The sequence below is a fragment of the Pundamilia nyererei genome, unplaced genomic scaffold, assembly GCF_000239375.1.
Source record: "Pundamilia nyererei isolate P.nyererei 1_Seehausen unplaced genomic scaffold, PunNye1.0 scaffold00022, whole genome shotgun sequence".
Taxonomy (NCBI): Eukaryota; Metazoa; Chordata; class Actinopteri; order Cichliformes; family Cichlidae; genus Pundamilia; species Pundamilia nyererei.
The window spans coordinates 5,240,773-5,263,785 of NW_005187423.1; the positions used below are offsets into that span (position 1 = coordinate 5,240,773).

A 23,013-nucleotide genomic window follows, 5' to 3' on the forward strand; every position below is an offset into this window, starting at 1 on the left:
AACATTAGTGTGGTGTTAGTGAGATGTGGGAGGGGATTGATGATCAAGGCTCTGGCCTCAACATCTTGATGGGCAACCGGCAACGACCAAACCGTTTGAACCTTTGAAATTTGCATTTATGATTATATGGAGGCTCCTTATCGGGACCACCAGGAAGTGTAGTCCAAAATGAGTAACCAACCTGATAATGATACAGCCATGATTCACTTTTATTAGCTTCATATAACTGAATCAGAGAAGAACGATAAATTCTCATTGACGTTATCAAGGTTATTGCAAATAATACAGAGACTTAAATAGCTGCTGGTATAAAGGTTTCCATTGTTTGAAAAACATTCTGGTATTCTTTTGCCCTTCAAATATGGTGCTTGTTGATAATAATGGGAGTTCACATGTGCAAGATATCCAGATAATTTACTGTTGCAACATTATTGGCAGGCAGTGATTCATTCCCTGTGCTCTTTGTTTTGGATCTACGGTTCTTAAGAATGTTTGATGTTGATGAAGGAACAGAAAGGTGAAAAAATATCACAATGTAGCCTCAGGATGCATTTACATTGTGTGACTAACCAAAGTGTCTGCTATCAAATGGAATTCACAATGTTTGGAGTAAAGTGATTTGTTTGATTATAAGCGAGTAATCTAAAAAGATGCATTATGCTCACAAAGAACTGCATTACAAAAAACTAATGGTGAAAACTAATGGAAAATAAATTGAAAGCAAAAGCAGTAAGAAAATGGAAAAATTAGTTACACAATCGTTATTTGTAAATGCGGTCATGTTGCACTCGAGAGTCCGGTCATATGTTGGTGTATTAAGCAGGTGTTGTCAAAGATGCATTTAGATCCAGTCTCTGAGGCCACTTTCGGAGGTGCTATTGGCCACGCATGGCTGCATTCTTCCAGGGGCATTATGTGTCCTGGGTCACACTTAGGACCACCTACTCACCTCGCTACCCTGATGTGCCCACCGCTGGCAAAAAATAGTTGGATATCATTCATTGTATTAATTGCACAAGTCATTTTAAAGCACTTTTAAATGACTGTAGACTACCTGTGTGTTTTATTTTGTTCAGGTCGTGAGAATTATATGAACAGATTGAGTCGGTGTAGATTTAAATTTGAGGTTATTGTGGAAAACAGGTCAGTTCTGTTAGTCTGCTCAGCTATGTGGGCCTCTGGCATATGGGGTTGGCAAACAGAAATAATGTGGGCTACGTGTTTAATTGCGTATAATCCTAGGAAGTCAGATCTCACAAGGAGTTGACATATTTACAGCTAACTACTTGAGATAACCCAGGACATATGTTAATGCCAGGTGGAAACAGGGTCCATAATCTGTATTTCTTTTCACCAGTAAACTAACACTTAGTCACAAGCACATGTCCTCTCCCCCAAACTGAGACACCTGCCCATACTGAAAGGCTCACACAATAACTTATCCTTTGTTACGGTACATACTGAGAACTTGTGAAGTCAGATGGGGATGAAAAGCTCTGAAGTATATTCACTCATTTAAATGTTGCTGCTAGCATTTTCAGCAAGAACTTTCACACTGCCACTCTGTTTCAGGCATGTTAACATATTAAAACACATGAGGATTTATTGAGTCAAGCAGTTCATTGTTCAAAACATAAGAGCTGCACTGTTTATGAAACCAGTGTCACGAAACTAGCTACATAGCATATACACTGTTAGCGTTTTCACAGTGCAGAATCTGTCGATCTGCCATTCTTCAATTAACAGTTGTAAACATGTATAACTCATACGTGTCTCAAAGCTCTTTTGTGTTTGCTCAGCTGAAGGTTACAGCCTCCACATGGCAATGAAATGTAAACAGGAGAGCGCTGACTGTTGTAAATATGCCATCCTGACATGTGTCAGGCAGAGTCCTTTCAATCAGCCCTTACATTTGGCTGTTCAGGGGCAGCTGGTGTTTACGCTCCTGTTCTGTTCATCACCCCAAATCGCTTTCAGAGATCACTGATAGCACCGACAGCAATGTGAGATTCAGGATCATGTGTTGCATATAAAAATGTTCTGCAACATAATGAAGACTTACCAGTTTCCGTCTTTTTATTTTTGCAGGTATTATCCGAACGCAGGAACTGCTGGATCGTGAGACAACATCGCACTACTGGTTAACAGTCTACGCGATGGATCGCGGTGTGGTGCCCCTCTCTGCTTTTGTGGAGATCTACATTGAGGTGCAGGATGTCAACGACAACGCACCTCAAACCTCTGAGCCTGTCTACTACCCCTCTGTTATGGAGAACTCCGCTAAAGATGTGTCAATCATCCAGATCAACGCAGTCGATCCGGACGCCAAAGCCAGCGATAAACTCACCTACAAGATCACCAGCGGGAATCCCCAGGGTTTCTTTGCTATTAACACCAAGACAGGTAAGATTGCTTTTGCTGGGATAGAAATTCGAGCCACTACAGATTGCATTATTAGAACAGGAGATCCCTGCTGTTGAGTCATGAGCTTATATTGTGTTTCAGAACAAATTATAACCCTGAATTACAGCTGCTAGCAGACTACAACAAGCGCATCAGCTCATAGGGTAAAAAATATAGACAGCAGCACTGTCTTACCTGGATTACAGTGAGATGATTTTCCTGTAAACAGTGGAGACCCTGAGTGATAAGTGATGAACAGGAAATAGCCTAAAACGCCACGTGCATTTTCCTCATCTAAACACGTCTGCTTTAAAGGCCAACTATAAATGTAGCAAACACAAAGTATTAACTTATCCTTTGATTTTGAGACATACTGTGGTGTACTGCCGACAAGGTGGCGAGCTTCTGTGAGGTGTCCTGTTTCCTTTCTTGTGAAAAGGAAGAGCAGTGTGAACACACTCACCCAGAACAGGAGTGGGTTGAGCCTACTGGGGTTTTTCCACTCTAACACTCTAAAGTGTGTACTCATATGGCACTCTGGAAATGGTGTGATGATTAATATTTCATTGGGCTCTTTTAAAGTTGCCCGAGCAGGCTATGTTTAGTTGAATAGCACAAAATATACTTGTAATAGGTGCAAAGTGAAGCTCATGTACAGACAGGGCTTTTCTCTAAATCTGCATTTTTATTGATATTAATCAGACTCTGAATTCAAACACTCAGAAAGTGCGATCAAGGTTTGTGCTAATATGTTGATGCTGCCTTTAAAAAATGTCAAATTAATCAACTGACATCAGTGTAAAGTTTTAGTAATGGGATGGTTACTTCTGGATGTCTTGGAGAAAATGCTTTTTCTTTCTTGCTTAGTCTGCACACAAGTGTGCTATTGATCATTGCATGCTAATGATCATTAGACTGAAAGAGGAACGGATAGGGCAGCAGTTGCTCCAGTTTGTCCTCACTGACGTGTGTGGTCTTGTTTCCCAAGGTAGCCACATCAACAAACTGGAGGTATTTTTGTTGGAAGTGGCAATGTGAGTTTTCTGACCAAATAAGGATTCATCATGTAGCGTGCCTCCCAAACAAGCCTCACAGCAATATGCCGGGCACTCCCCGCTGCACAGGAAGAGAATGAAAAAATAAATGATGCAACAAAAGGATAACTTACGAACATATGGTCAGTGTTTTGTCTGCATGCATGACAGAAATCAGCTTACACCCGCTGATAAAAAGTCTGGGACGGTGAAATAGAAGTGCTGGGAGGCTGAATATTTATCTTGCAACAAAGTCTAACACTGTTTTTATAGTAGATTTTAGGCAGTAGAGAATTTTTTTTTTAATCTGTTATGCCTTTGATATATTTTAACAAGGCAGCATGTTTTATTTATTTATTTCTTCCTCACTGAAGATGACCTTTTACTTTCCCCGAAATAATTTCTTGATTCAAGCTTTGATATATTTTGGTTTCTGGATTTGTATAAATGCTCATGGTAAAACTTGCAGTGCATCACTTATTTAGCAGTTGAAAAAAGTCTTCTTAGCCCACATATCTGAACTAAATATTTCCTGCTCCGAGGATTACAGCGTGTTTATGAAGCTTATGGCCAAGTCCACTGTGGACACAACGTTTTTTACAGTATAATTTGCAGTATCATTTTGTGGTTCGTTCTTGTGACTGTCAGAAGAGCTCCTGAAGAAGAAAAAAATGGTTACACTGAAGCAAAAGGATGAGACCCGTTCATGCATATCAAAGCATGTTAAAACTTTTATCAGTGGGACACCAGAGCTCTGTGCGTCAGGTTCAACACAGAGTGGTTTGGACACGGAAAACCTTGAATCACTGCTCTGTGTCTCTGATTTACTTCGTCCTCTCTGTGTATTTGAAGATGGCAGCACTCAGTGGAAGTGGCGCGGTAGGTGGGCAGTGAGAACACGAGAAAACAGGGAGCCCAGTATAGCTGAGTACTAGAGAGGAAAGCCGTTTTCCCACATGAATCGGATTTTTGTGACATTGTTCAGAGTTGCTTGTTCTCACATGTAGAAACAGGAGGCTGTCTGCATCAGGCGTGCTCTTGCTACTAGAAATCCTCCGTGGTTTAGGCTGAGGTGGCACCCGGTCAGAGTCTGCAAGAGGCAGGACACGTGATGCACACTCAGTTGCCATGAATTCTCCCGAGAATTACCTGCACTATTTATACATTTATACATTATCCAGACATTGCACTAGGGAGCTTGTGATGTGAGGTCCTTTCTTTGTCCGGTTTAACTGATTTGGACATTTGCATTCTCACTTGCAACTGCTCCAAGTAATGTCAGAAAAGCTCAGAGCTGCAGTGCATGTGTGAAAATGACTTGACTCATATAGAGTGCAATTATAAGTGAGAGACTAGAATAACCGGGCATTCTTTGTAGAAAACCTGGAGCTGTTTTATTTATTTATGCCTGTGGTATTAAACAAAGATCCAAAATAGCCTGATATCGCTCTATATTATCAACTCAGTATGACATTCTAACCGCATATTACAGGTTTTTGAAAATGTTTAAATTTATGCATGCACATCTCTGTAATTACATGTTCTAAACTTGAATTGGAAGCATAGGCCCTGTCTTGGCACATCTACAAAGCTCTACAAAGGGGAGGGAGAAAGGAAAAGACGTTAAGGCCTGTGTTTTTTGTGTGGGTTTCCAAACTTCATAGGCATGTGTTCCAAGCTAACTATCTAGCCTTCTATCATGGGCTAGGCCTTACACTGCTTCCAAGCAGCCCTGTCGGATTCAAGCAAATATGATGGCCTCACTTGACGCCTTGTATGGCGTTGGTTGTCCTTTTTTCACACAGACCCACACTGGCTCAGCAAAGCTCAGGATGAAAGGCTTAGGTCTACTTTACTTCTGCCAAGTAAACAAGTCCTGCTGTTTTGGACAATCCCTGACTTTAGTTTGTCATTAAAGTGCAAGGCCAGCTCTTCTCTATAGCAGACAGTATTGCAGTCCCAACATCTGAAAGCTAAGAACTTAACCGCCTGACACAGGCTCACTTTTGAAAGGATTGAAAAAGAGAGAAAGCAGAAACGAGGCAGATCTGCATGGGGAGAAAATTGTGTCAGTCAGCTGGTTGTGAATTATGTCTTCTGTCTATGTCTAAATCAGTATGAGATCAGTGAATTTAAATAATGCTGTGCGGGTCTAAAATATTGAAAAGACGAACCAGCGCTCAGTTGTGTGGTGGCACAGATCTCATCCCTCCCACGGACATGACCACAGTTGTTCCAGGCTCTCCAGGCTTTATTTGGCAGCTAAGAAGAATTGAATTTCCAGGATGAAGACTGTGGGCTTGGAGTGCGCAGATCGCAGCAGAATGTGAGACACATACGTGTGCGCACACATGTTGTTTGTGTGGAATTCCACTTGGTTGTATTACACAGTCAAGCTGTTTATTACGTGGTTGTACATCTAGCATCGTGATAGTTTGTCTACGTATACTGCACTTGAGACAGCCAGCCCACTTGCTGTCTACTTTTATTTTCTCTGCTCAAAGGATTTGTCAGTACTGTGAGCTAGTTCATCAGAGGTTGTTGACACGAGTTGCCCACCTATTCTGTGGGAGAGTAAGCAGCGTTCATTACCTGGTGAATCACTCTCTCTCTTCTCTGAAATGCTGCTGCTGTGCTCTGACTTAGTGGACTTTGAACGAGGGTCTTATGCCAGAACATGCATTTGTTAGAAAAGGGCAGCCAAGCAGAACTTGTAGTCAGAACACACACTGCATGCTCATAAACACACACACAGGAAGATTTACATGTCTAAGCAGAGGAAAGAGTGCCGGAGTAAAGATTGCTATGATAGCCATCTTATCTTGCTGAATGCTCATTACTCCACTTCCTGTTGTACCCATGCAGCCTTTCTTTGTGTAGCTTTGGTACTTTCTAACACGTCCTTAATTGCCCTAGTGTTGTCATCGACATTTTAGAGTAGATTATTATCGGTGTGTGCTAACAGATAGAAAGGCTGCTATCTTGATATTTCTGGTTAATGTTGTAATTTCGATTAGTTAACACAAAGATTTTCTGACTGGGAGCCGAAAAATAAATGCGATTAAGAGGTGAGGGGTGTGTGGGACATAGGAGTTTTAGCCTCAAACTAAGTGTGTGAGTGCAGACGGGTGAGAAGAGAGTCCCGGGGAGCAGGACTCTCACATGCCTTTGGGAGGCCTGCTTGGTAGGCACAGGGAGTGTGACAGAGAGCTGAAGCCAGCAGCCAGAGATCACGCGCTGCAAAAAGCTGACCGCATGAAAGAGCGCGCTGGAGAAAAAGGCAGCTTGCAGGCAGCCCTTAAAAATCCTTCCACGGGGTGACCGACAGAAGCTATGTGAGTTTTACTGCTCTTGTTGACCAAAGACTGCCTTTGAGTTATCAGCTGCACTAAACAAGGTGAAACCTTTAAAGAAAGTACACTGGTGTAAAGAAATGAACGAGATTTATGACACATGAAAAACAGAGAGCTTTGTAGTGAAAATGAAGGGAAAAAGTTTTAACCTTATGATTTTGTTTTCATAATCATTTGAAGTCAAAAAATTAATATATATGAGATTTATGGTCATCACGCTTAAACTTCAGTCTATGATAATGGCATCTTATGCCTTGATTATACTCCGTTGCGGACAAGGACAGCTGGAGACCCGCTGGCCAAATAGCGATTCCTGTTGTAATTCTTTGAAGTCCGCTTGAAGTCTGCTGCCTGGGGCACATGCATAGTTGGTGCATTGTAATGTAAATTCTCCATGGACAAGTCTGCACAGTCACAAAAAACAGGCAGGCACATGGATGTACACATGAACCCCTGCACTCACCGTCTGATGATGAAATTCACATCACTTGGACCTGAGTGGACTCGTGGATGCAGAAAGTAGAATTGAGGCTTAACAAAATTTGCCACCAGACGGTGGAAGCAACAGCTGACTGACAGCTAATATAATATGGCTACCTATGCATGACTGTTTTTACCCTTCATCCCAGTTGTTAAACCCCAATGAAGAGCGATACGCCCAGGTGAATTCTCATTATTGAAATTGTATTGAACAGTTCCAGCCCTTTTCTTCTTCTGAAGCTAGAAGCTCATTGCTAACAACTGAAAGATATACTATAGGTGATGCTTTGGCAAGCTTGGATGCCATGGACCCAGGGGATGAACTTAAAGGTCAGGGAAACAGTCGCTGAGATTTGCTGCTGTGTATCACTCACTTTTTGTGCCACTCATGTCAACTTTCAATAACGCCTGGGATGAGAAGAGAAAACACACATGAACACATGAACACACATGATGTTATCTATTGTACTTTTTATATTTTACATTTACATTTATTATTTATCTTGCACCAAGGGAGTGGCACTCCAATTTCGTTGTACTCTGTACAATGATAATAACGAGGGTGGGATTAGGTGGATTATGTTATAAGAAGATTGCTTTAGTGAGGTGATTTTATTGGTCTTATTGGTCTTTTTCTATTCTATTCTATTTTTTTCTATTCTATTCTATTTTTTTCTATTCTATTCTATTCTATTCTATTCTGTGGTTTACCAAAGGCCCAACCACTATCAGGGGAAGTGAGATAGGAAATGGTTACTTCCAACAACTTCCTGATTATTTCCTGCGATTCGAGGTCAAACAATTGTCACTGCTTTCAAAGGACAATATGAGAAACAAATCGTGAAAAAGGAGATTTTCCACCTAAAGTGTTTTGGTGAGCTAAGATTTAGATATTTAAAATAAATCCAATCTGGAACCTTTGTGGTATATCTCTGTTCTCACTGTGAAAGTCATTGTCTTTTTTTTTTGCAAATAGTATCAAATGCCATAACCTTGGATTTTCAGAGAAAACTGATTTGAAAATGAAATTGGAAGAAAATTGACTTTGTATGGAAATTTTTGTGAAAGTAGAGCAGAAATGGATGGATGAAAACACTCGAAGAGAACTGCGATTGACTCGGTGCAAAGTGAATAAACAAACTAATGAATGCCAGATGAGCAACCCCATGACCTAAATGCAAGGGAAAAAAAACATGTCGCTGTAAAATGAAGCACACTAACTATGACAACCACCCGTGTCATTAACACAGATCAGGTGATAGCTTTGATTTAATCTTTGAGTGATTTGGGTTTGCAGAAGGCAGCTGAGTAGATAAAATGCTATTCCTGACATTACAGTCGCACAGTCAGCTTAATGTGCATTGTTTTGGTTTGTTGAGTTTGCTTCATTTATATCACATATTTCTTAAGTTAACTGTATAGATGTGGAAGTAAACTTGTAAAAAGCTTAGACATGTGTTACCTCGGGAAGCTTCTGTCCTGTCATAAGGTGATGTGATATAGGACTGCTTTACTTTCTCCCTACATGCGTTCACTATCTCAGCTGTGATGTTAAACTGTAACAGCATCATCTTCACTGTTGGTGTGTTATCAGTGTTTTTGTTCAGAAAAACTGAACCTGGTCAGGCTGAATCTGGCTATACTTTATATTCGAACATGTTCTGCTGAACACAGTGTGCGTGTGTCTGTTGTTTGGTCGTAAATGTGAATAAAATGGTCGAGCTGTTAAGTCCTGTACTGCTAGCATCACCTTTATCCTGCTGCCGTCCTCTTTCCTCCTGTGACCTGTGTTCTCTATGTCGAAAACAGTCTTAAGAATCTTTTCATGACAGCAACCTCAGATGCTTCCTTTACTTTAAAAGCATTCCTCCAAAGGCAGGAAAAAAATATTTGCCAGTGAGGTTTACCTCAGCCAGTTTGCTTTACAGGTTAAGTCATTGTGATTGGTGGCTACCGGCCCGAGCGGTTACCTGTATGTGTTCTGCCTTGCAGATCTAATTCTTATTAGCCTGAACATTGATTATGTCTATACATTTCACAATTGACCTGTCTTAGTTTCTCTGTTGCATCCTTGACAAAAATTTGGAAACCTTAACCGCCAAATTTTACACAATATGTTTTCAGATTAGAACTACGCCCTCCTGCTAAAAGGTGCTGAGAAATCGCAATCCACACCCTCTTAATCAATTTGACTAAATTAAACAAAGCTCTTATGTTTGTGTCAGTGTGCTTTCATTAGCTTACATGGCTTCTCTTGGTTGTATTTGTTAAATTCTGTCTGGTGTGGAGATTTGTTGAACTATAGCTGCTTTTAAGGAGCATGCCTCGAGAAGAGAATTTTCAAGATATCTTATTCGACAGCATTTTCCAGACTTTTCTATCAAAAGTGAACAAGGAGTTCCTGTTTTGATGTAACCTTCCTTTATAAACTCACAGTCTGGTTTTGGTTTTTAGTATCAGTGTACCGGAGTTCTCTGTCACAGGCTGCATGGCAGACCGTGGGGATGAGGAAAATAGGACCTAAAATGCAGGACTCTTCACTGCAAACAGTGTGTTTATTTACAGTGCGAAAACAGACAATAAATCCACATGCTCTCCCTTCACTCCCGTGTCGTGTCTTCTCTGAAAAGTCCGTGTCTTTGTGCTCTCGGCTCCCGTGTCTCAGCACTCCCCGTGCTGGCTGCTGTCTGGCGCTCCACACGTCTCCTGGGGAAACAACAGAAGCAGCCGTCAGGACACTTTACAACTGCGGGCATACACACACTAACTTAACTGAGCTGAAGACTAACGTGGAGTCTCACGCAATGATGCCACACCATTAAGTAACTCCCTCCGCCGATGCTGATCCGCTGCAGGTGTGTGGCATCCTCCTCGGGCGTGGCCCGTCATCCACAGGCCTGACGGTGCCTGTAGCCTCCTGGTTACAGCCACAACCACGCACACACATACACACACACACCTCCCTATACATAGACACGTGGAACAAAACCCCAGACAGTGAAACAGTGCACACCCATACACCAAATAATAATAATAATGATAGTAATAATAATAATAACAACAACGACAGTCCACACTGCTCACGGACCCCGAGTCCTCCAGAGCTGGGTCTGTGACATTTACACTGTTTTTCTTTTTTAGTAGTACTGATTGCCACATGAGTAGTGGAAACAGATGTGAAGTTTTAGGCTTAAATAACACACACTTAAATCTTAATGAAGTTGAGAATATTGACACGCTTGTCTGGGTTCTTACATAGAGTTTGTAGATAACCAATAATGCAGTCTCTGTTTGTTATTTTCTTCACAAGAGAAAAATTGTAAGCATTTAATTGAGGAAGCAGGCAGCTCGCAAGTTTTTTTTTCCCATCTCTTCATATCCAGATATGAAATTTTTTTTTTTGGGGGGGGTAGGGGTAGCAGATCAATCTTCTTAACAACTTCTTAACAACAACTTCTGGAGTGTATTTCTGTCACGCAAGAGAAACTAGTGCAACCCTAAATGAAAGAAAAACACGGTACACACACCAACAGTGAGCTAAAATGAAATAAGTGAGCATAAATTAGGCAAAAAGCACACAATGTTTTGTTTTTAAAATTAGTTTTTTCCCCTTTGCTTTGTTGGAAAGATGAGGGTCTCGTTAGGGAGGCAGCCACTGTGATGGTAAGGGAAACGCTAATGTGCTACATGCCTTATGTGCACAAACGAAATTAGTAATGGCAGCAGGGGCGTGCATGCCTCATTGGCACACTGTCAGTCAGACATCGACAAACAAAAGGAGACCAAAATCATAACAACAAAAAGTTTATTAATAGAACTTCTAGGCGTTTGTGACATGGCGGTGTCATATTACGCTCTTACCCTTTTTTATCCTTGGCTAGCTCTTTTTTTTCTCTTTCGGCCAGAGCTCAGCATCAGTTCATCAGCAATACTAAATGTCTCCAGCCACTGCAGACACCCAGCACATTCCTGATTGTCTGGAGTCACGGCTAAATGGATGTCACATAAATATGTGTGTCACTCTCAAGACTGCTAATCTCAACAGCAATTAACCACCCTAACAATGCCCTGGACTCCTTTACTCCCTTCAGGCCACCATTTTGGAGCAGTGGTTGTAGAGCTCAAGGCCATGGTTGAGAGTGCCACTGCTGCCTTTCTGTTGTTTTTCTACCCCTCTCAAAACAGCATGGCTATAATTACTGTCGGCCCAGCTCAGCCCACGCCTGAGGATGGCTTTTCTGTGTGTAAGTGTGTATGAGAGTGTGTGTGTGTGTTGTGACAAAGGCTGCGGGTTGAACGTGCAGACGTCGTTGGTCAGCTCTGGCTTACTAACTAATCATTTTACAGTTCTTTAACATTTAAGTAGTGACAGAGTGGAGGTTTGTGGAGGTAAGGCCTGCATACAGGGACCACTCCTGGCAAACAGGTTGAGATTTACTGAACATTCAAAGTTTTTAGGGGGAAAAAGTTAGAATTATTTTCTGCAAGTGATATCAGCAGCAGAGTATTAGAGTGGGCGGCAAGTCCCTCGGTCAGAGATCTGCCGGCACGCTGGCAGCATGTCAGACATAAATGGAACAGAAGCAAACAAAAGCTTTTTAAACCACAACACAACTTGCATCAAACAGCTTTTCTCGTCCGCACCAGATGCTACATATTTTTCACATTTAATGTTTGATTCCACTCTCAGACCTCAGAAAGAGCGCTGGTTTCACGCTCCATCAAAATTCTAAAATACTTAGACCTTAAACATTTGAGAAAGACCTGAAGTTTTTGGCTTAACCCAAAGCTTCAAGTCTGTCCACTTCATTGATTTACCAGATTTGTCTGGTATTGTGACACGGGAAAGTGGTTTCTAAACTGGTCCAGTGAACCGTGGAAGGATGAACAATTAGCCATTTAGCTTCCCGGGCGGGGCTAGCATTGTTGTTGAGCTGTTTTCAAGCTGTGTGCTAGAACTAAGGAGGAGTAATACAATAGAAGAAGACAAAGTAAAAGAAACAATGCTGACTGTATGCACCAACGGCACTGTAGTTTGGTTTTTGTGCTTTGCTTTGCTCTTAAACCCTGCTTCGCCAGCTCCTCTGCATGGCTACACATTATCGACTTAAAGTTAGATATAGCTAGTCCACTGTGATTGATCAGGAAAACCAAACACCCTCACACACAGAAATCTGTTACATTTAAGACCAAGTATTGACAGCTCAGGAAACTCGAGATTAGCTTGTAGTTTAAACACTTTCATTAAGATGCATTGCCCTGAAACCGCCTTTGTATTGGAGAGCTGAATTCACTGATTACTCCATCAGCATTAAAAGTAAAGCATCTGCTTTGAGAGCAAATAGTTTCTTTAAAGTCATTTTACTGAAGAAAAAAAATGTAAAAGCATCTTTTCAATGTGACAGTTTTCTGATTTGCCTTTTGTTGACACTAAATGGAATGACTTTGAATTTGTGGCTCACACTAAGGTCTGAAAAACACGAGCATTTAATCAATTAACTGAAAAAAGATTGAATGTTAATAAAAATAATCATTAGGTAAAATCCTACGCACCAGAAAATCTTTGAAAAAGGGCACGAGGTCATACTAAATGATTAAGGGGATTTGTTTACTGTGTGAAAAGGCTTTTTCAATGCAACCTGCTACTGAATGTGTCACCCTGCAGTTCCAGCTTAGTTCAGAAAAGATTGACATTACAGATCATATAAGTTCTTTGTTTTATGTTGAGGTCGACAGAGTCTTTACCACGTGAACCATTTTAGCTCATTTTTTAAACAAAACTTCCATCCCCTCTTATTTTTTCAAAGCAGATTTGGCAGTGCTGCCGGAAAAAAAAGGAAGGGATTATAATAGAACAAAAATATGCACCATTTTTGAAAATGCGCTCGTACAAAAAAGGAAACCAGCAACGGTGCTAAATTTGTGTCATTAAGTTATCATCTCATGTGCCCGCTGCTGCTGAGTCAATGTTTGTGAGACGGTAGCTCTGGACGGTCTCTACAAAGCAGGACTGAAACTCGGAGCGGGATTGGGATGAAGGCCAGGTCCTTGTTCTTTTCATTGTATTTGGTTTTGCTTTGTTTGTTGCGGCACCGACACATACGTTTACATCACAGGCTGGATTTTTTTGATACCTTGCTCTGGTTCGATCAGGCAGCTGATTTGCAGAGAAATTATAACTTACACATCCAGACGTAATGTGGTTAATGATGCCATCTGTATTCAGCGGTACAATACATACTTAGAGAGAATAGTTACCTAACTCAAGCACGCAGGGGAGCTTAAAAACATTACCATCCATCATCTCCGGCCTCGCCGAAGCACATGAATAATTAGTCAGCGTGGCCTGCTTTGATGATAATAATCTTACAGCATGCAAACCCATCTAACCCATGCTGATTCTGTGCTCTTTTGCAGAAGTCATGCAAGAGTAATCCCAGCAGCTCATATAAATTTACCAAACTTAATTTGTTTTGTCAGTGCTAGTGATGTCATATCTTACACTGGTGAGCAGGGGGGGGGGTTAAGAGAGGTGTTAATTTAGAGCCCTCATTCATATGTGCATGTTCAAGATTTTGCTTTAAAGTAAAATCTAAATTGGTTGCCCATTAATATGTATCCACGTGAGGTAAGCAGAGCAAAATATGGGTTGCAGCTTGAGGAAAGGTGTTATTGCACTTACTTTTTTCCCTGACCAGATATCAGTAGACGTATATCTCTACAGCTCACTGTGAAGATTAAATAAAGCCTAAGAAGAAGAGGATAAAAAGAGGGAGCAGGAGCAGCACTCACTTATATCCACGAATCGCAGAGCTAGGGAGGGCTATTTCAGGAGCTGTAAGTTGTGGCCTGCTATTCTTGTTGCAGGCATATGTGCCATTGATGGGTTTGGGTTTCGGAAATCCTTTGCTTTATGCTAATCAGGCGCAGTGTGGCAAGCAGGCAGCTATGGTGCGGTCGAAGTTGGCATGTCTACTCTATACTCAGTGTCCTTACAAAGTTGCAATTACATTGGGAGTGAGAACAGAATGCTGCCTATAATGTAGCAATACCCTTCCCCCCTTCTTCCTCTTCTCTTTGCTTCTCTTGTTTGTGAATTTGATTGAAAATTGGATTCGTCAGGAACTCAAGATTCCAGCTTGTTTTATTTTTACTTTTGTCAAAGCTCGGCGTAACAAGGTTTCCCTCGTGTGATTGATGTCACACATCATCAATCGCCCTACTTAAACTGAGTGATAGTGCTCGACAAAACTGTTGAAAGGCTTTAAATAGCAGTAGGATCTCACTTTTGCCTCTTGTATAAAAGTGCTCAGACCTGCGGGTGATGTCTTACTGGCTGTCTATTATTCAGCTTGTGGAAAAACTAAAAGTAGGGTGTCAAGCCTGTGCTGCTGTTGGGGTACTATTTTCAGGTCAGTGTGATATTTCCCATACACAAGACAGTATACTGGGCTGTCTGGCAACAGGATAGGCCAGGAACAAGGAAGACCACAGGGAAAGCACTTATCCAGACGCAGTCTTTACTCACGGGTGACTGATGACATATCACCAGGGTTCAGAGTATGTCACCCAACAATGAGTGGCAGGATTGTTTTTTTCTTTGGTCAGTCAAACGTTTGCTTTGCTGAGAACTTTGGCGTGTTTATAATTTAAAAAGGAGACATTGAGACCAATCTGGCTGATTAGCATGCGGCACATTTTGGACACGGCTCTGTTCATGGTTATTGGTTAAGAATTGATATATATATATATATATATATATAACTAAACACTTGCAATAACAGTAGTGATAATGATATTATCCTGACAGAATTTGAAGGGTTTTTTTTGTCTTTTTCTGACAAATGAATTAAACTCAATATGTTATCATAACTCCAAACAATATGAAGTTACACTCAGATCACAATGAAAAGTCCGCCAGATCAACTGGTTAACTTTACTTACTTTACTTCTGCTGTCATCATTAAGTTCCAGTGTTGAGCGCCAACCAAATAATTGCAGGTGTTCGATTATTTGTGTGCACACTGCCATGCTGCTTTTTAAATGTCACAGTTGTGGTCTTATCTTATCTATGGCATAATCTTTAATTTTGTATTTTAAAAAAAAAGTGGCAAAATCTGAGCAATGCTTGTTTTCCCTTAATTTTATCGTTATGTCGTTTATGTATTTTTATGTATAATTAATGCTGTTTTTGCCGATTGTCTTTTCCAGGTTTGGTTACAACAACTTCCAGGAAACTCGACAGAGAGCAGCAGGACGAGCACATCCTCGAGGTGAGCACTGCATTTCAGCTCATTTTCAATTCTAAAGAAACCGCCTTTAATTCATGTGAAAATGAATGAGCAGCATGATAATTAGAAACCTTTAAGGTCAACGTGCTCCAGTTTAAAGAAAAAAAAATCACACTAGAGAGCTGGGCATTTTCCCTTCTCTGTGGTTTGGCATTTGCAGTCAACTTTGGCTGCCTGCCACATGTTGCCAACAAAAACGATCTTCTTGGATATGCAAGAGAGCTCTTTCAGAATAATTTCTCCTTGTAGTGATTTCCGGACGGGGTAGGAGGGAGAGGTAGGAGGCGTGTGGGAGATCCTGGTGACTGTTGCTTTGTTCCTTCCCACTGTTCCATCTCGTGGATGGAGCGAGCTGGAACAGGAAGCTGCTGTCAGACCAACAGGCCGACGTCTAAACTTGCGGGTTTTAATTGAGCGCGGCTCCATGCGCTCCCTCCCTCGCGCTCTCTCACCACAGAGCCGAGGCTGATAATAGCTCTTTTAATTGTGTTTCCGGTGGTGGCGGGGAGCAGATCTGACGCCTTTTAATTATTGTTAGAAGTTACACAATTCAGTGAGCTCTGGGTGACATTTAATGTGCTGGTGTATCTGGTGCCTAAGCAGTGTCGTATTTCATACTCCGATTGTACACTACACTGCACTAATTGCATTACATGACTGAGAGTAAATGATAGGGATAAAAGTGGGGGAATAAGGGAGGACTGTATTCCTTTAGGGAGCTGGTGAGTGAACTGAATGTAAGAGAAAAAAAATGCTTTGCACTATATTTGTTGAATGTGGGTGGACTATATGTTATCAAGGTCGAAAACACACAACTCCTGCAGCCATTGTTTTCCGGTAAAAGCTAAATTGCTGCTTCCAACATTTGGGTTTTGGAATTAGGAAGTTCGAGAACCTGTCTGGTGCAAAAAACAAACAAACCCAGAGCCGTGTAACTATAGCAACTTAAGAAGTTTGTGCATGTTGGTTGCAGGTTATTATGAATTCAGCAGGAAGCTCTTTATTGGTGCAGCAGCACAAACCCTTAAACCCTACAATTTGGCATCCGGGCGCAAGCAGAGCAAATCAAATTGAAGTCCTAACTAGTGAAGTTTTTTTGTGCTAGCCTGTTGTAGGAGAAGAAACCAAACATGTGGGACCATGTGGAACATGTGGAGCAATTAGGGTGGGGGCTGTGTCAGCATTGTTTGCTCCAAATGCCAAGAAGAGTTGGAGGGAGCACAGGGGGCCTTCAGCTTTTATGATGAGATGGATGGGGGTTGGTTGTTGTCGTGTGCCTGTGTGTGAAAGAGAGACAGAGAGAGAGAGAGAACTAAAAGCAGAAAGGCAGTGGGGGAATTTGAGAAAAGGCAAAGCTGCTCTTGATAGATCTGAGTGTGGGCTCTAGCGGCAGGATCACAGGCCTTCATCCTAGGAAGGAGGGGGTGGGTAAATAGCAAAAGTGGGACATGCCAGGACATGCCGAGGATTTAGGCCTGGGACTGTAGAGAGCACATTATAATGTAAAAGCAGAGGTGAATGGACTGCTTGCATCAGTTGTTTGTGGCATGTTTAACAAAGTTGTCAAACATGCCACAAACAACTGATGCAAAAAAACTTGTCCTGATTAATCTGTAAATGTATTAAATGTCAATGAAAGAACAAAAACAAAATTCACATCATATATTTTCAAAATACATTATTTATAAATAACCAGCTATTGTGGTGTTAAAATAGGTAATTTAAAGCTTAAACCCATCTTAAAGCAACAATGTGTAACATTAGTTGAGCAGTGGCAGTCACTGGGGTTCCATCTTCAAGGTGGCAAACTTACTAATACAGGACACGTCAGTGGCTCATCTCCATACAAAACATTAATCGTGGTACGTGTGGGTCAGCCAATTAGAACCTTAATCGTTTACATATGATCGCTTCACTTTTTGCCGTTTACTCTCTTCAGGAAATTGAATCCAGGCCACAAACTGTCAAAATGGACTGACTTGGTCTATGATAAAAGTCACTAAGCTGTTTTCACATATGAGCTCCAGAAACCGTCGGGAGAATCAGCTCCAGACATTTTCTTAAGTTATGTTTTCTCAGATGTAGCACACAGCAGGAGATGGTTTTGTTCATTCCCATTCTCACTAATGGAACCATTTGGTTTTGGTGATGGTGGTGCCTGAGCACAGAGTGCACAAAGGAGGTCAGATGACAGCCACTCACCAGCTGTGGATAGCTGGTACCTGCTTTATTCTCAAATCAGAGATCACACAAAATCCGAGAACACACAGCCTTGGGGGAAGAATAGGCAGATATGTAAAAAACTGTTTAATGTCAGATGTCTCCTCTCCTTTTTTGGCTCCATCTAAGCTAGAGCAGAGTTCTTTTCTATCCACCAACACAACTTGGAAAAGGAATAGCTGACCCGGTTGTAATAACCTTTAACTTAGCAGCCCGGCTCGCTTGCCCCTCGTGTGCTTTCTTGCACAGTGCTTACTCATGACTTTCTGCAAGATGGAGCTTGTTACACCAGATTCGTGCTGCAGCAGCTTGTGCCCCCTATAGCTGTAATCTGCTGAAGTCTGCTCTGAGTGTCTTTGGCAATTAGGTTTTCTCAGAAGATTGTATCACCCAAGTTACAAACTGTCAGAAGAGGCGTTAATGGGGTCGGGAGTGAGAATTTAAGGAAATGCTGATCTTTCTGCGATTTAAAGGATTTATTTAAATACTTCTAAGATGAAGACAATATACATCTTGTTTTCTACTTACTTTATTTTTATTTATGTAGCGCCAAAACGATGTGACCCTACTACAATCCATAAAGAACCCCAAGAATCAAACAACCCTTTATGAGCGAGCATTTGGCAACAGTGGGGAGGAAGAACTTGCTTTTAACAGGAAGAAAGCTCCAGTAGCACCAGTCTCAGGGAGGGCAGATATCTGCTGCGATCGGTTGGGGGTGACGGGAGGAAGACAGGACAAAAGACACAGTAAAAGAGTGAGATTTAGAGAGAAGAGAGAACTTTAACTCATTGTGTACTGGTACATTGTCTTCTATGAATGCTTCAGTTTTTCAAGTTGCAGCTTCACAGCAGTGCTGGATTTGTGCTGTGAACAGACTGCCCCCGGTCTAACGTCTCAGTCTTTTGTCTGCTCGCCTAATTATCAGACAAAGGCTTTTCATGTAAATTTCCCAAAGAGATGCACATTGTGATGGATAGCTGGGTAGCTATAGCTATAGGGTAGCACTTCATTTGACTATTTGAAATGGCACTTAACATAAACAAAGCGCCTTGTTTATGTTTATCCATCACACTCTGGTATTCACGCTCTGGTATCTTGTCATCCACTTTCATAAATTCTGCTCATTTCAGTAGCACGGACAGCTGCAGACAGTGAGGGGAAAACAAAAACACATTTCTTTAGTAATTGAGTCTATGGTACCAAATGGTATGTCTCTGACCCTGGACTCCTGACTGCTCTTAGTAAAGTACTTAGCAGATGGTTTTAAATGACTGTGACATTTGTTCTGCCCTTCTACAGCGTTTTGCAGCTTGAAGACAGAAATGGTCACTTCTCCTCCAGTGCTCAGATGCAAAGCTCTCCAGCCCATTTTCTGGGACTTTCTAAAAATTGTGCTTGTTTAGGTCAGCCTGTTGCTGTTTGTTTTCGATTAAGCTCCTCAGACTGTGCGCATTAACGTCCAAAGTCATACTGATGTGTTAAGTCACGGCAGAAGTGACAAAGCCTTAGTGGGCCACCAGTAACACTTGATGCAGGGACTTAAATTAGAGCCATGTTAATGATGTAGTTGTTCAACACTGACTTTTATACTGAATGCTTCTGGGGTTTAATAAAACCTCCTGCCTTTAGTTGAGAGCATTTAGACTTAATGTTTATTAGCAGTTCAGAATCTTTGTGTGCATACTTGACACACAGCAGCAGAGTCGGTGCGGCGGGTGCTACCAGACTGAATAGGTGCAGCTAATTAAAAATAATTTTTATCTCACAAGCCAATCTTACCATGATTACAAGGACACATATGAATTTTTTATTTTATTTTTTTTAAGAAATCATGTTTATCTAAACCTAGTAACTCCACACAATAATTTCATTGCATCAAAAATGTTTCTCTGAAGTAATTTACGACCGGAGTGTTGGACTAACCCATCTCCAGCAATAGAAGAATGCCAAACAACTTGTTCCTGCTGGATAATTGGTTTCCTTTTTAGAATAGACTTTCTGACAGCGAATCACAGGGGGAATTGGTTTTAAAAGAATAGTTTGGTTTCTTTGAAATGTGGTTGTATGGGGGTATGTATTGGTAGTCAGCAGATGGTTGTCGCTACACCCACCCTAGTTTGGAGAAACAGACAGGAGTCCATGCACTCAGGCTGTACTGCTGTAGGCGAGGTTAGCAGAAACATATTTTAGCCACTTAGCCACAAATCAGTATGCATTTATCTTGTTTTTCACATTACTACTTTGCTGTCAACTGTCCTTTCCAGCTGGAAACTAAAGCGGCTGTAATCAGAGCCACCAGACTCAGCAGAACATGCGTATTTGTGATGCGCTGTGGTATGACTGAGGTATTTCAATACGCCACTTTGGGTCTAAAATAACCTTTTAAAGCACCGAAATCACAGAAAAACTCAAACATAACGGCTCAAGACAGGAGCAGACCAGCAACTGATTGTTTTGATTGTATTTGATCATAGTAATATTTATTTTCTAGTGGTGAAAATTTGAAAACGATTTTTTAGGTCACTGCTGTTTGCTTCTCTAAACTGCAGGCTACTTTAGACGATTCACTGACTATAAGTACCTCATAAAAGTCCACCTCAAAGAAACCAAAGTATCCCTTTAGTTCTGCTTGCCAGTTCACTCACTAAAAAGGAAGTGGAAGAAAAGGATAGTAAAGTGAAAAAGCATGCCTCTTTCTTTTTTCTTTGTTAATTATTTGGGGCTGCAGTATGATTGTTTTGTAACAGAGTGTCTTAATCTTTACAAATTCCCAGGATACTTACTGTTCTGTTATTGATGCTGATATAATTCACTGCCTTCAGTTTGGGCTGTTGTGACTTGAAGAGATAAGCTCTGTTGAGGGTGATTTAAAGTTCACCTCATCAAATTATACTTTTTCTTTCCTTTCAGGTAACCATCACCGACCACGGCGTTCCTCCAAAATCCACCACTGTTCGCATCATCGTGCAGGTCCTCGACGAGAATGACAACAGGCCGTTGTTCCTGGAGAAAATCTACAAGATCCAACTCCCTGAGCGGGAGAGGCCTGAGAATGAGAGAGCCATGAAGAGGTACCCGGTGTATCGGGTGATTGCGTCAGACCGTGATGACGGACCTAATGCTGAGATCTCATACAGCATCGAGGATGGAGATGAACATGGAAAATTCTTCATCGAGCCCAAGACGGGCCTGGTGTCGTCCAAGAAGTTCTCCTCTGCAGGAGAATACGACATACTTACAGTGAGTATCTATAATCGCAGGCTACCTCTCCGTCCTCAGCTTCAGAGTCTCTCAGCGAGCACTGCGCTTTTACAACAGATGCTTGTTTGTTGCTTTATTGTTGTGCTCTCCTCATCCCCTCAAGTTTTATTTGTCTCCACGGTTCTTTAGTTGTTGTTTTGCGTCTTTGTGTTTAAAGCTGCAGTGTAGTATCTGTAAGAGACACTGAATGCTAATTGGTGCACACACTGCTGGATTTAACTCTTCTTAAAGAAAAAAAAATTTATATATGCAATTTTTGGGAGCTTGTTCCATACACTAGCAATAACAGTGAGAAGATATTCTTAGGATTTATCTTTTCTTTTCTTTTTTTTGCTGTGATTCAACAGCTGTGTTTGTAAAGATCAAAATTTTTCAGCCACTGATGTGACATCGAACTTTGGCTGTTGACAGTTTTATCAGTGTCAGAGCATTATGACAGTTGTTTTGTTGAAGAGTATCTTAAGATTTGGTTGAAAAAAAGTGTTATGTGTTTGAAAATGAACGCTGCCTGTCAATCTTCCGCCTGCAAGGTAAACAAAAAACCCCAAAACAGGATCTTCATGAACACTGTTAGCTGTAAACATTTCATTTGGTATTGATACTAATTTTCTAATATGCAGACTCAAGTCTCCAAAAGTTGCTCACTGTAGCTTTATAGTACAAAACACAGAATCACCAAAGAAGTCCAGACACAAGGTGTTGCTTATCCTGATGCAGACATCTCAGTGAACTTTGAAGGGTTTCAGGGAGATGAACTCCTCTGGAGCTACACAGAAAGTAATTTGGAGGAAAACCATCACATAACAGTTTGTAACACAGACTTCGATTGTCTGCCTCTCTTAGATTAAAGCTGTCGACAATGGACGACCTCAGAAATCCTCCACTTGTCGTCTGCACATTGAGTGGATTCCCAAACCACAACTGCCAGCCGACGTAGCTTCCCTGGCTTTTGAGGAGTCCCCCTTCACCTTTTCTGTCATGGAAAGCGATCCTGTGGCACACATGGTGGGCGTCGTGGCCACTGAATCCTCCGATGTTCCCGTGTGGTTTGAAATCACAGGTAGGGTCTCCTTTACATTCATATTTCATGTTGAGTGCATGCATGCTGTATAAATGCTCAATTACTGCTTTATAGATAGAGAAACACTTTAGTACTAACACAGTGTATGTGTGTAGTGTGGCTGAGCGGATGATTAGAAACAGTAACTTTAAATAGAGATATTTTATAGTGCATTAAGGCTTTAAGTTGTTTCTTATATAAGATTGCATTTGATAACTCATTTGAGCAGCCGGCATTAATCCTTTCGTAGCGATGTTAGCTGTCTTACACACCCAAAATGCAAATAAATAAACTTTTTAAAAATCTTTCTCTATATTTTTCTCCATATTAAAGACACTTTTCCATTAAATGTACACCATATAAAGATGCAAACATCAGGTACATTATGACAGAGAATTCCGGTGTAAATGGTCATTCATAATAGCGAATAATGCCCGATGTCCTCTTTGATTGCTACCTTGTCTTAGCAACGTAGCAGTGACTGACATTTTGGCTTTCAGCACAAGTTCTGTCTGCCCACTTTTTAACATATGGAAAATGATGTTAGTAGGCATGCAGAAATGCAAGCACATAAACCCCCCCGTTTGGACTGTAAATAATCTCAAACAAACAAGCAAAAAGAAAGGTGAATACAAATGTTTCAGCTGAAGATTAGAGATCTTATGTAAGCTCCGTGGCAGCTGTGGTTTCTTAATCAGCCTAAATATGCCTAAAAGGTGTTAGAGCCTGTATTTCTTTAAAGCAGTTTACTCGCCAGTGTGAAAACTTGAGGCCATTTTTCTCCGTTTTATTGCTCGTGCAGTTACAGCTCCCTGTCTTTGTAAAGCTGTTGGTTGAAATAACCGAATTGCATCATGAATCAGTCGGCCATAATCGATAAATATTGATACTCCTCCTAGCTTCTTTTG

The 23,013-nt window shown here is 41.2% G+C and overlaps 1 protein-coding gene across 10 annotated transcripts in view; it reads left to right on the plus strand.

Annotated features, from left to right (window-relative positions):
• The window catches only part of fat1a (FAT atypical cadherin 1a), a 77,414-nt gene that overhangs the window by 17,474 nt on the left and 36,927 nt on the right, over positions 1-23,013 (plus strand). For all 10 annotated transcript variants that reach the window (XR_311573.1, XR_001290300.1, XM_005727021.1 and 7 more), the window contains exons 3-6: positions 2,089-2,403; positions 15,482-15,543; positions 20,695-21,024; positions 21,889-22,105. Coding sequence is in view for 8 of the 10 variants with exons in the window: in XM_005727021.1 (XP_005727078.1) it covers positions 2,089-2,403; positions 15,482-15,543; positions 20,695-21,024; positions 21,889-22,105 (924 nt within the window). In the remaining 2 variants the exon portion in view is untranslated. The remainder of the gene's footprint in view (positions 1-2,088; positions 2,404-15,481; positions 15,544-20,694; positions 21,025-21,888; positions 22,106-23,013) is intronic.